A 16698-nucleotide genomic window follows, 5' to 3' on the forward strand; every position below is an offset into this window, starting at 1 on the left:
CGTGAAGGATTGGAAATAAAAGGCTCCCTTTAAACAAACTGAGTCCAATCATTATTTCTTATTTGCGTTGGTTCAGTGATTCGGCGTTCTGTCTTTTATGGAGGGAACATGAACCTGACACAAACCTGTGATAATTCTTTCCTAATTTCTGCCTCCGTAGTTTATTTCTTTATGTGTAAAGGTGGGGGGGGGGTGTTGAGTGACAGTTGTGTGATTAGGTCGGGGGACGTCATGGCAGGTCAGTGTCTCTCATCAGCCTGAGAGACGAGTACCCCTGTCAGACGGGGGGGGGAGGGTACAGGCAGAATGAAAACATTGACTACTGGGATGACGATGACGTGGCAGTGATGGGTCTGTGCTTGGTGATAGTATCAGGTGAAAAACAGGCTGTTGCTCTGTATAATACTGGATGTTTTTTCTGTGTCGTGCCTTCAGGCCAAAGAATAAAAACCACATCTAAATAACTACATGTTTTGTATTTTCTTTTTTTTTTCTCTCAGGTCAAGCATCACCTGGAATCCAAGCGAGGCTGACAGAGGGAGGTGAAGTGGGAAGCATGAGTGAGTCCTGTTCCTGTTCTGCATATGTCATGTGTTTTTAAGGCTTCTGCTCCGTCTGGACCTGACACTGACACACAGGTTCTTTTCAGGGTTAGGGGGGGGTTCAGATAAATGCACCCCTGTGTACCTATTAGGGACGTAATGATATGAAAATTTTCATATCATGGTTATTGTGACGAAAATTATCGCAGTTATCATTATTATAGCAGTATTATTGAAATTGTGCTGAAAATGTTCAAAAAGTACTGATACTGAAATAATTTAACCAAGCTGTATTAAAAAATAAATTAATTAATTAATTAAAGAAAAAAATAAAATAATTGGCACAATGTCCCTTCTGTGTCAGAAACATTCAAATATTAACCCTTAGTGGTCTGAGTCTATTCTGTCTGTTTTTCAGTCCTTTTGATTTGGCCTTTATATACTATAGAAACAAATGTTTACTATACCCATGTTTGGGATCTGTTTTTTCAGCACAACTTCATCTATATCATCTGTCTATTATTTTTTCACTTTAGCCTACTATAAAAATACAAAAGGACAGAAAACACAAATAAAAAAAATAAAATCCGATTTGAAAAATGTATATACTTTATTGCATAAATAACACACAGATGCTTAATGAACCTTTTCAAAGACTTTAAAAGTGAATATTGGTTCCAACTAGGGATGTAACGATTACCGGTATAACGATAAACCACAGTAAAATTGCAGATGGTTAGTATTACTGTTTAAATTCTAATTATCATGATAACTGTGTTTGATTACCGCACTTTGAGGGGAAAAACCCTATGGAAAGATCTGCTTTTATGTCAAATATTTAGTTTTAATTTATTACAGTTTTAATTTTCTATACCTAATATTTGGAACCAATATTCACTTTTAAAGTCTGTGAAAAGGTTCATTAAGCATCTGTGTGTTATTTATGCAATAAATTATAAACATTTTTCAAATATTCAAATTTTATATTTTTTGTTTTTGTGTTTTTTGTCCTTTAATGTTTTTATAGTCGGTTAAAGTGAAAAAATAATAGACAGATGATCTAGATGAAGTTGTGCTGAAAAAACAGATCCCAAACATGGGTATAGTAAACATTTGTTTCTATAGTATATAAAGGCCAAATCAAAAGGACTGAAAAACAGACAGAATAGACTCAGACCACTAAGGGTTAATATTTGAATGTTTCTGACACAGAAGGGACATTGGGACTATTATTTTATTTTATTGTTATTATGATTTTTTTTTTAAATACAACTTGGTTAAATTATTTCAGTGTGTGTATATCAGTACTTTTTGAACATTTTGAGCACAATTTCAATAATACCGTAATAATAATGAGAACTGTGATAATTTTGGTCACAGTAACCGTGATATGAAATTTTCATATCCCTAGTTCCAAATATTAGGTATATAAAATTAGAATTGTATTAAATTAAAACTATACTCAAATATTCAACATAAAAGCAGATCTGTACATAGGGTTTTTTCCCCTAAAAGTGCGGTAATCAAACACGGTTATCATGAGAATTAGAATTTAAGCGGTAATACTAACCGTCTGCAATTTTACCACCGTTTATCGTTATACTGGTAATCGTTCCATCCCTCGTACCTATGGGACTGTCCCTGAAAATGTCCCCTTTTGCAGCTCAGGGGGCCGGACCAGGGCTTAACCCGGGGGTCACAGTGTATCTACTGTCACATCTGGGTCTGTTTTCAAGGCTGAGTTTAAGCTCGTTCCCTGGATCGGAACAACAAAAGCCTCATGAGGGTTAGGGTTAGCCTCATGAAGGATTTATGGAAGAGAAAGATTTCCAAAAGTATTAAGAGAAGTTTACCAACAAATTCACCCTTAAAGACCCAAACATCCACTGATCAGAACTGTTTAATACATGGAAATAATTGGTGTAAAATACAGTTCTTCATCTTTTCATGGTCATCAGATATGACCATATTTGGACACTCAGAAGCTCTGTAGTTACCGTGGAAACATGTCATCTTCTACAGCATTGACTCACCAGTAAAATGTTGGGTCAGTAGTTGCTTTTCCATTGACCCTCAAATTATGCGAATATGGCTTGTGTGTAAAAATTTGCCTAATGGAAAAATTTTGCCCAATGTCTTGTTTTTCGATTAAAAGTTTTTGCGCTGGCAAGAGGTGGTTTTTCAGGCGTAGCACAAATGGTATATCACGTAAAACTACAATGGAAAGACCTTTTTTCGCAACTAGAGTCCTGTGAATAAAAAAACAAACAAACAAAAAAAAACGAACGTTGACAAACGTTAGAACAAGAGAAGAAGAGTTTGTATGTGTGGACACACCTGGAAACTGAATAATTTTATAATTTAGTTGAGATAAAGGGGTAATATATCCTACTATAATGGACGTTCTATGCGTGTGTCCGGTGCGTGTTTGTCCGATCGAAGTCCCATCGATGTTGCAGCACAGGTGGGCGTTTGTTGGGATTTTCCTCAGCCTTCATAGGCCTGATTGCCGCCAAACTCACCAGATGAATAGAAACATTCCCCGACTATCTACTAGGCACAATTTAATGTCCGTATTCAAATGTTGTGAGGTATGCTGGGAGATTTTATCTGTCCTGACTCGCTCAGCCAGGCACGAGAGGTGTGACGTTCGCGGACGAGTCCAGTCTTTTGAACCGCTCTGTTCAGTGAATGATAACAACCGATTAGTTTACGAGTTGTTCTTCTCTTCAGATCCCCCACACTGCCTTCATGCTTCACCTGTGTGTCCATGAGTCTGAGTTGGCCACGCCCCCTTCACCTGAACCACTAATGACATCTACCAGTTTGAGTTGTCCCAGCACAACACAGGCACCTGAACGCAACTACGTGTGCAGGGGAGGAGTTATCAGCTAATTTAGGGGAGGAGTTATCAGCTAATTTAGGGGAGGAGTTATCAGCTAATTTAGGGGAGGAGTTATCAGCTAATTTAGGGGAGGAGTTATCAGTGACAGTCCGACTGGACTGAACACATTTCCTGCTGGATCCAGGAGGAGCGACTGAAAAAAGAGATGTGGGATTAACTGCAGGAGCATCTGCTTCCTATAAATATATGCATTCATGTGATGGAAAAGATGGGCCCTGGTGGACCCCGGCCTGGCCCTGGTGGACCCTGGCCTGGCCCTGGTGGACCCTGGCCTGGCCCTGGTGGACCCCATCCTCCCCACAGTCCTGGTCTTCAGTCCCTGTCTGCTGTTCTACTCTATGCCACGGGGCGTGAAACGCGCTCAAAATCAGTTTCCTTTTACATATTTGAAGGTTTTTCAAAAAAGTAACGTAATAATTACTTTCCCCAGTAACTAATTACATTTATGATGGAGTAACTCTGTTACTAATTCAATTCTTTTTAATGGAAAAGTAATTAGTAACTATAACTAATTACTCTTTAGAAGGAATTTGCCCAGCACTGGTGGTTCTGCTGCCGTTGGTGACATTGCTCCTCCTCCCAGCCCATGCTCCAGTGTGCAGGCTGCAGTTCACTACCGCTGGATGAATGAATACTGGACAGACCAAACACAGACATGTTGGCTCTAATTCTTACCTGCACAATGCAGGATTAAATGGTAGTTTACAAATGGACAGTGGTGGCAGACAACTTCTACTTATCATGCGATCGTACAATGGCACCACGGGTACAATGCGCTAGTAGTAAATAACATACAGAAAATGCAGGATAAAATGAACAAAATGAGTGGGTCAAAATGGGTCATATCTGACTGAAATGATGACACTGTATTTTACACCAATTATTGTCGAGTATTGATCGGATTATTGGATCAGCAGGTATTGAACAGTTTAGATCAGTGGATGTTTGTTTGTTTACGGGTTAAAAACACGTATGTCAGACTCGTCCTGTAAATGTACTTTTCTTCCTGCTCTCAGTGTTTTTCTTGCTAAAGCTGCAGTGCTGGCTGTTTTCACTGAAGTCCCAATAACACTATGTTTGTTCCCCCCTCCCCCTAAAGACCTTTAATCCCCCCCCTCTCTTGAAACTGGGGGCTTTATCTGCTATTGTGTGTTTCATGTTTGTCCTCCTCTTGCATGCTTCCTATTTATTTTTGCATATTTGACTGTTCTATCACAGTCCAGACACTGTCAAACAGGCTCCATGTTACATCCAAAAATGCTAAAACTGGACTGATGCTCTTTGTATTTACTCTCACATTTGCATCTTTTCTGAAATGCTCAGAGTTGATATCGTTTCTGTTTTGAGTTTTAGAGGCTTGTGCCAACCCCATCTTTCCCTCCGACCCCGATTAAACCTGCATTTCGATGGGATTGTTTTGTGTCGTGAACACCCAAAGGAGTAACCTATCAGAGCTTTTGCTGGAGGATGTTATAAATGGAAATTTACATTATGTTCCGTCAGCTTTGTCAACGGGAATGGGTGATATGTGTTCCCAAAACGCAGCGTTTAAGCGTTAACGCATGTTAAAAAAAGAAGTCTTTCTGTAAGTCGCTGGATTTACAGTCGGACGATGCAAACAGGACGCTGGAATTAAAGTGATGTTTTCCACGCAACTAAAAAACATACCTTTAGCCAAGAATTAGAAACATTTCCATTGGGGGGTTTAAATGTTTGTGTGGTTTTAAACTGCAACGTTGCGTTTGAGGACACGTCTGTTGATGACGGAACACACATCACTTGTTCAGTTGCAAAGACAGATAAAGGAATCTCTAAATTTTACATTTACAAGATCCTGCATCGAAGGCGTTGTCAGTTACTCTTTCTGGGCACCGCAGGTTCGTGCAGCGCAGATGTTAAGGAAAATCGCAACTTGGACAACCTCTTCTCCAAAGAGGGGGTGGCAGCTGAGGCTGTCCACGTGCCCAATGGGAACGCTGGGGGTGGGAGGAAACGCCCCTTAGAGGAGGGCAATAACGGGCACGTGCATTCCAAGTACAGGCCCAAGAAGCGCAAGAAAGCGCCGGGGCCCGTCCTGCCCAAAAACGCCCTCATGCAGCTGAACGAGATCAAGCCGGGCCTCCAGTACAAACTCCTGTCGCAGACCGGCCCTGTCCACGCGCCCGTCTTCGCCATGACGGTGGAGGTCAACGGGCAGCTCTTCGAGGGCTCAGGTCCCACCAAGAAGAAAGCCAAGCTCAGCGCGGCCGAGAAGGCCCTACGCTCGTTTGTCCAGTTCCCCAATGCGTCCGAAGCCCACATGGCCATGGGCCGGACCCTGGCGGTGCACACGGACTTCACCTCCGACCACGCCGACTTCCCGGACGTGCTCTTCAACGCCTTCGAGACGTCGGCGCCGGTCGACGACCCTTTCTATCTGACCTCCAACGGTAACGGCTCTTTCGGTCCACTGGGGATCGAGTACCCGTTGCTCCCTTCGCCGCTGCCAAACCCGATCCAGGTCCCCTTACCCCCCTCGGCGCCCTCGGCCCCCTCGGCCGCCTCCGTCCCCTCCCCCGCCGGTGGAAAGAACCCGGTCATGATCCTGAACGAGCTGCGGCCGGGCCTCAAGTACGACTTTGTGTCTGAGAGCGGCGAGAGCCACGCCAAGAACTTCGTCATGTCGGTGACGGTCGACACCCAGCGCTTCCAGGGTTCGGGTCGGAACAAGAAGCTGGCGAAGGCGCGCGCGGCCCAGGCGGCGCTGTCGGCCCTGTTCAACATGCAGCTGGACCAGGCCCCGTCCAGGCAGCCCATCCCCAGGGAAGGACTGCAGCTGCACCTGCCGCAGGTACGCACCCACAACAACACACACACACACACACACACACACACTGGGTTCATTATGGGATGGAAACACTGATCACATGATGTTGATGAATGCACCTGCAGCCGTTCTGCTTTATTCAACTGTTTACTCCGTTTTATTCTGTGCTTTTGTGTAGGTTGAATATAAACAATACAATAAAAGACTATTATACTGGTGTCAGGGACAGTCAGAAGTAGAAACAAAAAGCAGTTTTTCTTTTAAAACTCAAAATGATGAATAAATAGTGGAACAGCCGAACAAGTTAGAGTGGAATTTTTTCTTTTTGCTTTCATGTTTAACCCATAAACACCAAGAGCTGCTTTAATGTCAGTTCCCAAATGAGTTTTTTCTCCATATTTAACCTGTTTTAAGTGATTTATCACCATTTATTACCTCCGCCAAGGAGGTTATGTTTTTGCCAGGGTTTGTTTGTTTGTCTGTCCGTTAGTGTGCAACATAACTCAAAAAGTTATGGACAGATTTTGATGAAATTTTCAGGGTTTGTTGGAAATGGGATAAGGAAGAAATGATTAAATTTTGGTGGTGATCGGGGGTGGGGGGGCCAACGGGGGGGGCCACGGATCAGCCTTGGCGGAGGTCTGCGCTCTCCGAGTGCTTCTAGTTACAAAATTATTCTCCTTATTTTGCGTTTTTTTTTTTTTTTGTCAGTGTAAATTATGTCTATCTATTCATCCATCCATTCATCCATCCATCCATTTTCTTCCGCTTATCCAGAGCCGGGTTGTGGGGGCAACAGTCTAAGCAGGGATGCCCAGACTTCCCTCTCCCCAGACTCCTCCTCCAGCTCTTCCGGGGGGACCTTGAGGTGTTCCCAGACCAGCCCAGTGCAGTGAAAGTGAAACTAAAGAGGCTTTATTAATTCCTCTATTGCAGCGTTCCTACTACGTGGAACCAGTTCGACTCGGCTCAGCTCGGCTCCCATTGTTGTGCACCTCATTTCCTTTCCCCTACCTTCATAAACTTGTATTTGAGGGGGTACAACGTTTGTTGCCTGCACTGGAACTGGGCTCGGCGTTCGCTCTGCTACATTCACAACCGCCGCTAAGTAGCGTATCAAATACGTGACATTCCTGTAAATGAATCACATTCTATGGACAAATGTTTGAGCAGATTGGAGGGATTCCATCCTTTTGAAGAAATGGAAGTTTTGACAGTGTTAAAAGTGGACCTGGTGTGGTCTGTTTAGACCTGGTGTGGTCGAGCTACTGGGATCCAGTTCTCAAAAAGAACCGGTTCTCGATTCCCATTCTTATTGGTGACTGAGCTCCTCCCCCTATCCCTCTTGGTGCGCCCAGCCACCTTACGGAGGAAACTCATTTCGACCGCTTGTATCCGGGATCTTGTCCTTTCAGTCCAGACCCAAAGCTCATGACCATAGGTGAGGGTAGGAATGTAGATTGACCAGTAAATCCAGAGCTTCTCCTCTCGGCTCAGCTCCTTCTTCACCACGACAGACCGGTACAGCGACTGCATCACTGCAGACGCTGCACCGATCTGTCTGTCAATCTCACGCTCCATCCTTCCCTCACTGTGAACCAGACCCTGAGATACTTGAACTCCTCCACTTGGGGAAAAGACTCCCCACCGACCCGGAGAGGGCAGACCACCTTTTTCCGGTCCAGAACCATGGCCTCGGATTTGGAGGTGCTGATCCTCATCCCACTCGCTTCACACTCGGCTGCAAACCGCCCCAGGGCACGCTGAAGGTCCAGGTTCAATGAGGCCAACAGGACAACGTCATCTGCAAAAAGCAGAGATGAAATCCTGTGGTCCCCAAACCGGACCCCCTCCGGCCCCTGGCTGCGCCTAGAAATTCTGTCCATAAAAATTATGAACAGAACCGGTGACAAAGGGCAGCCCTGCCGGAGTCCAACATGCACCTGGAACAGGTCTGACTTACTGCCAGCAATGCGAACCAGACTCCTGCTTCGGTCATACAAGGACCGGACTGCCCTTAGCAAAGGGCCCCGGACCACATACTCCCGAAGCACCCCCCACAGGATACCACAAGGGACATGGTCGAATGCCTTCTCCAAATCCACAAAACACATGTAGACTGGTTGGGCGAACTCCCATGAACCCTCAAGCACCTGATGGAGAGTATAGAGCTGGTCCAGTGTTCCACAACCAGGACGAAAACCGCTTTGTTCCTCCTGGACTTGAGGTTGGACTATCAGTCGGATCCTCCTCTCCAGTACCTGGAATAGACTTTCCCCGGGAGGCTGAGGATGTGCTCCCCCTATGGTTGGAGCACATCCTCTGGTCCCCCTTCTTAAAAAGGGGGACCACCACCCGGTCTGCCAATCCAGAGATACTGTCCCCGACCGCCACGCAATGTTACACAGACGTGTCAGCCAAGACAGTCCTGCACATCCAGAGACTTAAGGTGCTCAGGGCGACCCTCATCCACCCCTGGTGCCCTGCCACCGAGGAGCTTGCCAACCACCTGGGTGACTTCAGCTTGGGTGATGGACCAGTCCACCTCTGAGACCTCAGCCTCTGCTTCCTCCATGGAAGACGTGACAGCGGGATTGAGGAGATCCTCGAAGTATTCCTTCCACCGTCCGACAACATCCCCAGTCGAGGTCAGCAGCTCCCCACTTCCACTGTAAACAGTGTTGGTGGTGCCCTCCTTTCCCCTCCTGAGGCGGCGGACGGTTTGCCAGAATTTCATCGAGGCCGACTGATAGTCTTCCTCCATGGCCTCCCCAAACTCCACCCAGACCCCAGTTTTTGCCTCCACAACCGCTCGGGCTGCAGCACACCTGGCCTGCTGGTACCCATCAGCTGCCTCTGGAGTCCCATGGGCCAACAAGGCTCCATAAGACTGTAGTCTATCATCTCCAAAAAGTGGGGAAAATATTCAAAAATTCATAATAAATGCATTAAAGACATTTTCAGGGGTTTTCTGTCCGCTTGTACCGAAGTGAAAAACCTCGCTCTCACTCTCTTTCTCTTGCTCTCTCTCTCGTTCTTTCTCACTTACTCTCTTCCACTCACTCACACACACAGACACACACTCACACACTCACACACACACACACACACACTCACACACACACTTACACACACACACACTCACACACACACTCACACACACACACACACACACACACACACACACACACACAGTCGCCTGAACAGTTTGTTAAAACTGAAAATGTGCCGAACTGAAAACGTTGCGTACCGTTCCAGACCTAATGAATACACTTCAAATACTGACGACCAGAACAAGTTGGACTTAAACCGAACCAAACAGAGTTAACCAGAGTTGAGCAGCAGGTGTTTGTCTCCATGTGTCACAAACAGGATTAACTCCTGGGTAGAAAAACAGACACACTCTAATTCCCTTCAGATCCTGTGTTTTTTTTTGTTGGTTGTCGGAGGCCGTTTGTTTGTTTCCACGCGGCTGAAAGACCTTCTTGTCAGATCTGCGAAGTCTCCAAATGTCAGCGTTTGTGACAAAAGTCTGATTAAAGCCGGAGCCGGAGACGACTTCAATCCACTGGAATCTATTTACACATAAACTAATCCGTGCCTGTAATCCCCGAAAGCACCGATAACTGCAGCGCTATCTAAATGAGCATCGAACTGTGAGTGCTGTTCAAACACCGCTGTTCATTAAAGGAAGCGGCGGACGAAGCAGACGATCGGACCGTTGCACGCCGCCTGTCATTCACACCGACGCACAAAAAAACACTTAATTGAAATATTCAGTCGTAGTTTCACTGCAGATAAAACCTTTCATTAGCTTCTCATAGCATGTCCATATTGTTGCCGCCTTCTCATTGACTAATTGTAGAAATGATATTTTATTTTGATCCGTCTGTAGAAAAACAGTTCCACTCTTCATTTTACTTCACCCTTAGATGCAGAAGTGGGTCCAACTGACCCACTGAGGTCATTTTTATCGCAATATCCTCAGTTTTTGTCCTCTGTAGGGGACAAGAGTTTCACAGCTTTATCGACAAAGAAGAAAAAAAAAAGAGAGACTGGCGACCTGAAAAAACACTGTTTCCAATAAAGGCAATTTAATGGAAAAAAAAAAAAGAAAACACTCTCCACTGCAAAGAACATTATAAAAAATTTTTTAAAATGCATCCGGAAAAACTGTTTCCAATAAAGGCAATTTAATGAAAAAATAATAATCATGCTGTCCACTGCAAAGAACATTGTAAAAAATGTATAAAAAATAAAAAAAATAATAATAATGATAATAATAATGATAATGATAATAAAAAATGCGCCTGAAAAAACTGTTTCCAGTAAAGACAATTTAATGTAAAAAAAAAAAAAAAACGCTGTCCACTGCAAAGAACATTGCATAGAAATTTTAAAAATGCATCTAATAATTTCACATATTACACATGTTGAATTTTGACACACACGCACACACTCATGTTACAGTCCATGTTTTTTTTTAAATAGATCTCGGTCTTTTTTAAATTTTTTTTTACACTGTAAACTTGTATTTTTGTTCAATGGATGCTTTCTTTTTACAGGATGTTTTCTGGTTCTATAACATGTCTAATCATCCCCAGCACTGTCACAAACATCATCCCATGGAGCTTATTAGTTTACTTTTTTATGTCTTTGTAAAACCCTTTCAGTTTAATAAACTTTCCTTTTTGTTTTTTTTTTCCACCGGTCACTCTCAGGTTCTGGCCGACGCCGTTTCTCGTCTGGTCGTGGACAAATTCAGCGAGCTGACCGACAACTTCACGTCTCCACACGCCAGGCGGAAAGTTTTGGCAGGTGTTGTCATGACAACAGGTAGATGGCCCTTCCCTGGAGTGTGTTTGATTGTATGTTGTGTTTTCAGTTTGATGTTTAGAATGTTACTTTTTTTAATTTCAGGTACAGATGTGAAGGAGGCCCAGGTGATCTGTGTGTCCACTGGGACCAAATGCATTAACGGTGAATACATGAGCGACAGAGGGTTAGCTCTGAACGACTGCCACGCTGAGATCGTAGCACGACGCTCACTCATCAGGTTCCTGTACTCACAATTGGAACACTTCCTAAGGTGAGAGAGAGAGAGAAAGTGAGTGAGTGAGAGAGAGAGAGAGAGAGAGAAAGTGAGTGAGAGAAAGAAAGAGCAAGAGAAAGCGTGTGAGTGAGAGAGAGAGAAAGTGAGACAGAGAGAGTGAGAGAGAGAGAGAGTGAGTGAGTGAGACAGAGAGAGAGAGAAAGCGAGAGAGACCAAGAGAGAGTGACAGAAAGAGAGAGAAAGTGAGAGAGAGAGAGAGAGAGAGAGAGAGAGAGAAAGCAAAGACGCTAAACTCTTATTAAAAGGCAGAAAATAGTTCAAATTGTGCTGAACTTTCTTTAGACATTTCAGGTTCATATTTGTTCAGGTTTTTCACATTTTATTGTTTCAGGATAGTTTGTAAATGTAAATATTTTCATAATTTAATGTTATTTTTTGCTCTAAAACAAAGACAAAAAATTTGAAGTTGTCTATTTATAGACATAATGTAATATTATTTTCACATGAAACTGAGAAGAAAATCTGCAGTCCTTCTTTTTTGTCGGTTCTTTTATTTCAGATCATATTGGTCTGTATGTGGAACCTGAACTAAAATGAATGTGTGGGATTTTCGCACTTTGTAAATTCATCCCAGGGGCCGGATTGGATCCTTGGGCTGGACGCATTTGGGCCCCAGGACGCATGTTTGAGAGCCCTGGTGTAGTGGATAATGTTCTTAGTTTAACCCCAGATATATTATGGTCTGTCAATATTATAGAAAAAGAAGTCAGAATGCTGGGATTAAAGTCAAAATTCTGAGATTAAAATCAGAATTCACACTTTTTTCCTCAGGATTATGACTTTAATCTCAAAACAATAATAATAAAAAAAAAATTCAAACAGAATTCTGAGAAAAAAGTTAGAATTCTGAGATTAAAGTCAGAATTCACACTTTTTTTCCCTCAGAATTCTGACTTTATTCACAGAACAATAATATAAAAAATAATAAATTAACAGTCAGAATTCTGAGAAAAAAGTCAGAATTTCCACTTTTTTTCTCAGAATTCTGACTATAATCTTTGAATTCCGAGTTTAATCTCAGAGCAATAATTTAAAAAAAACTATTAGAAAGTCAGAATTCACACTTTTCTTCTCAGAATTATGACTATAATCTCAGAATAATAAAAAAAAGTTTAAAACAGTCAGAATTCTGAGAAAAAAAAACCTCAGAATTTTGAGATGAAAGTCAGAATTCACTCTTGTTTTTTTCTCAGAATTATGACTTTAATCTCAGAACAATAATTTGTATTTTTTTTTAAACTGTTTGTCCCTGCAGTAACACCGAGGAAGAACACCAGAAGTCCATCTTCAGCAGGTGTGACAGCAGAGCTGGTTTTGTCCTGAAGGAAAACGTCCAGTTCCATCTTTACATCAGTACGTCCCCCTGTGGAGACGCCCGCATATTCTCCCCACACGAGGCCGGAGTGGAGGGTGAGTGGAATAAACACCAGAGACGTTCAGGGGAAACGTGGAAAAACAGATACTGTGTCCAAGTCAGGTTAGTTCAGGTTCCACATTCAGCCCAAGATGATCTGAAGTGGATCAGAAATAAAGTCAACTTCAAATGTTTTATGTCTGACTTCTATGATTTAGAGTGAAAAAAGTAAAATTATATTTTGAAAATGTTTACATCTGAAAACTATCCTTAAAAAATAACATGAACAACAGGACATTTTTAAAGAAAAAATAAGGGCAATTTTAATATTCTGTCTGTTTTTTCAGGTGATAAGATAAAATAAGACAAGATAGGACAAGAAAAAAGTCAGAATTTTGAGGAAAAAAGTAAATATTCTGAGATTGGAGTCAGAATTCTAACTTTTTTCCCTCAGAATTCTGACTTTAATCTCAGAACAATAATTAAAAAAAAAATTAAAACAGAATTCTGAAAAAAGTCAGAATTCTGAGAAAAAAGTCAGAATTCTGACTTTTTTTCCCTCAGAATTCTGACTTTAATCTCAGAACAATAATGAAAAAAAAAAAAAAATCATGCTAAAATGAACCCCTTTTGAATTCTGACCTAAAACAGACAGTGAAAACTAATCTGATCTTAAATATGATGCCATGTACAGAGTGTAGAATGTATAGAATGTGCTCACCTGGGGCCTCATGTATACAGACTTGTGTGGATTTCATATGTAAAGCTGGCGTACGCTTAAATCCAGAAAAATCCGTACACATAAAAAAATCCAGATGAATAAAACTGAGCGTACGCCCAAATCTAAGCGCACTTCCTTTATTCATCCCAATCAGCTGGAACTGAGCGCAGTCTGGGTTGAGTTTTTCAGACCAGGGGGGCGGATGTGGTCTAAGTGGTACCGGTCTGGGTTGTGTTTTTCAGACCAGGGGGGCGGATGTGGTCTAAGTGGTACCAGTCTGGGTTGTGTTTTTCAGACCAGGGGGGCAGATGTGGTCTAAGTGGTACCAGTCTGGGTTGTGTTTTTCAGACCAGGGGGGCGGATGTGGTCTAAGTGGTCTAAGTGGTACCAGTCTGGGTTGTGTTTTTCAGACCAGGGGGGACAGATGTGGTCTAAGTGGTACCAGTCTGGGTTGTGTTTTTCAGACCAGGGGGGCAGATGTGGTCTAAGTGGTACCGGTCTGGGTTGTGTTTTTCAGACCAGGGGGGACAGATGTGGTCTAAGTGGTACCGGTCTGGGTTGTGTTTTTCAGACCAGGGGGGCGGATGTGGTCTAAGTGGTACCGGTCTGGGTTGTGTTTTTCAGACCAGGGGGGACAGATGTGGTCTAAGTGGTACCAGTCTGGGTTGTGTTTTTCAGACCAGGGGGGCGGATGTGGTCTAAGTGGTACCAGTCTGGGTTGTGTTTTTCAGACCAGGGGGGCAGATGTGGTCTAAGTGGTACCGGTCTGGGTTGTGTTTTTCAGACCAGGGGGGACAGATGTAGTCTAAGTGGTACCGGTCTGGGTTGTGTTTTTCAGACCAGGGGGGACAGATGTGGTCTAAGTGGTACCGGTCTGGGTTGTGTTTTTCAGACCAGGGGGACCGACACCCCAACAGAAAGGCTCGTGGGCAGCTCCGGACCAAGATCGAGTCTGGGGAGGGAACCATCCCGGTGCGTTCCAGTAACACCATCCAGACCTGGGACGGCGTTCTTCAGGGAGAGAGGCTGCTCACCATGTCCTGCAGCGACAAAATCGCAAGGTTTGTCCTGTACTTTGACCACGTTCACATACAGGAACCAGTTTTACAAATACAGGTCTATACTTATATCTCAACTAAATAAATAACCTCTGGTCCATATTTTAATGGTTTCTAACATGTAAATGGTTCCAGATATCGGTCTAGTTCCTTTTGATCACTGATAGAAGTCATATATGGACTGTGATTGGATGAGTTGAGTTTTCCTCCAGTCGAAGTCCCGCCCACTTGTATAGTTAGATTGATCTGCTTCGTCCAGACCACAGGACTGGAACACAGAGACAGAACCTGATGTCCAGGGTCACTGATTGTGTTTTCGTGGTAGAACCCTCTTTGGCAGATGTGTTAGTCTTCAGGTCTGAACCCTTGTTGGTCTTCAGGTCTGAACCCTTGTTGGTCTTCAGGTCTGAACCCTTGTTGGTCTTCAGGTCTGAACCCTTGTTGGTCTTCTGGTCTGAACCCTTGTTGGTCTTCTGGTCTGAACCTTGGACTCTGTTCTCCAGGTGGAACGTGGTTGGATTCCAGGGTTCTCTGATGAGCTACTTCTCGGAGCCGGTCTACTTCTCCAGTATCATCCTGGGCAGCCTGTACCACGCAGACCACCTGAGCAGAGCCATGTACCAGCGGATCACCGACGTGGAGGACCTGCCTCCGTCCTTCAGCCTGAACAGACCCCTCCTCAGCGGTGAGGACGTCTACAGCGCAGCGGTTCAGCGCTCACTTCTTCTCACCGTTCACTTCTAAAGTCTGAAGACCCTCTGTTTGCACCTCCTGCAGGAATCAGTAACGCAGAAGCCCGTCAGCCCGGAAAAGCGCCCAACTTCAGCGTCAACTGGACCGTAGGAGACCAGGCCCTGGAGGTCATCAACGCCACCACGGGCAAAGACGACCTGGGACGACCCTCCAGGCTCTGCAAGCACGCCCTGTACAGCCGATGGATGCGCCTGCACTCCAAGGTAACGGCACGCCAACAACAAGACACGCCAGCAACAAGACACGCCAACACTACAGCACACCAACAACACGCCAACACCACGGCACGCAAATGACAAAACATACCAATGCTGCGGCACGCCAACGTCACGACACACCAACACCACAACACGCCATTGCCACAGCAGGCCAACTTCATCAGAATCTGACAGTAGATTGAGGATTAAAAGAGAGCAGCACATGATGTTAGTTTTTATAGTTGATCCTCCTTCTCTTTTCCACCCCATTCTTAAATGCCACTTTGTTTTGTTTGTTTAATTTCCTACTTAAATCATTCTGTTTCTATTTTTATACGTCTTAAATTGTGGATCAGACTTCCTTTGTTCGTGGAAACTGTTTCTATTGAACACATGACGATAAAAGGCTTTGAATCTTAAATGACCTGCGGTAAATATACTAGTAGACTCCGCCCACCTGGTTCCGAGTCTCCCTTAGATGTTGGTCTGTCCGGTCTTATCTGGACCTGACTGTCCTCTGTCCTCGTCCCACAGCTGTCGTCCACTCTGCGGATCCGGACGTCCAGCCCCAGCAGCTACCACGAGGCCAAGCAGGCGGCGCTGGAGTACCACGCCGCCAAACAGACGCTGTTCCGAGCCTTTCACAAAGCCGGCCTGGGCGCCTGGGTCAAGAAACCCATAGAGCAGGACCAGTTTGCACTGACCACCTGAGCCGGTCCAGGTCCGGACCTGTCGGACGCTGGCTTTACTGTGTCACACTCTGTCGGTGGAAGCGTTACCTTCAGGTCCGTCAGGTGATGATGTGGGATGTTTGTGGGAAGGAGGAGCCACCGAATCCAGATGTCAAACCCACGGAGTCTACGTCCCACCTTCAGTTTTCTAGCCTCATGCCAGCAGCGCACACAGAAGATTATTATTAACCCTTAGATGCACCAGGGTCTGGACCCCCCACTCATCCGTAAAGGGGTCAAATGCCGCATTTCCACTATGTGGTACCGGTTTGACTTGACTCGACTTGGCCTTTTTGTGTTTCCATTACAAAAAGGACCTGGAATCTGGTACTTGGTACTAGTTTTTTGGTCCCCAAGACTGGGGACCAGATAGTAAAAGGTGACATGTAAACACTGCAGACCACTGATTGGTCAGACAGTCGTCTCTATGCCCCGCCCTTTTCCAAAAAGCAGATGTGGAAGTTGACAGTAAATCTGTCGGTAGGTGAATGCACATGATGACAGTCTGTAAAACTACA

At 44.3% G+C, this 16698-nt stretch overlaps 1 protein-coding gene and 1 long non-coding RNA gene across 2 annotated transcripts in view; one reads left to right on the forward strand and one right to left on the reverse strand.

The window, feature by feature from the left end:
* Positions 1 to 16698, reverse strand: part of LOC115436105 (uncharacterized) — a 50944-nt gene that overhangs the window by 31051 nt on the left and 3195 nt on the right. The gene's annotated exons all lie outside the window — the stretch shown is intronic.
* LOC115436100 (double-stranded RNA-specific editase 1-like) lies at positions 503 to 16421 on the forward strand. Its single transcript, XM_030158831.1, has 9 exons — positions 503 to 560; positions 5325 to 6277; positions 10975 to 11089; positions 11174 to 11342; positions 12622 to 12776; positions 14334 to 14502; positions 15003 to 15184; positions 15277 to 15455; positions 15984 to 16421. The coding sequence occupies exons 1-9, from the start codon at positions 557 to 559 to the stop codon at positions 16158 to 16160; spliced, it is 2103 nt and encodes a 700-aa protein (XP_030014691.1). The 5' UTR covers positions 503 to 556; the 3' UTR covers positions 16161 to 16421.

This window comes from Sphaeramia orbicularis, chromosome 2 (genome assembly GCF_902148855.1).
Source record: "Sphaeramia orbicularis chromosome 2, fSphaOr1.1, whole genome shotgun sequence".
Classification (NCBI taxonomy): Eukaryota; Metazoa; Chordata; class Actinopteri; order Kurtiformes; family Apogonidae; genus Sphaeramia; species Sphaeramia orbicularis.

What these genes read in the sequence shown, in the direction of transcription:
- LOC115436100 (XM_030158831.1), top strand. An exon ending in ACACGAGGCCGGAGTGGAGG is followed by an intron (nt 12,777 to 14,333) that starts GTGAGTGGAATA and finishes TGTGTTTTTCAG; the next exon opens with ACCAGGGGGACCGACACCCC. An exon ending in GAACAGACCCCTCCTCAGCG is followed by an intron (nt 15,185 to 15,276) that starts GTGAGGACGTCT and finishes CACCTCCTGCAG; the next exon opens with GAATCAGTAACGCAGAAGCC.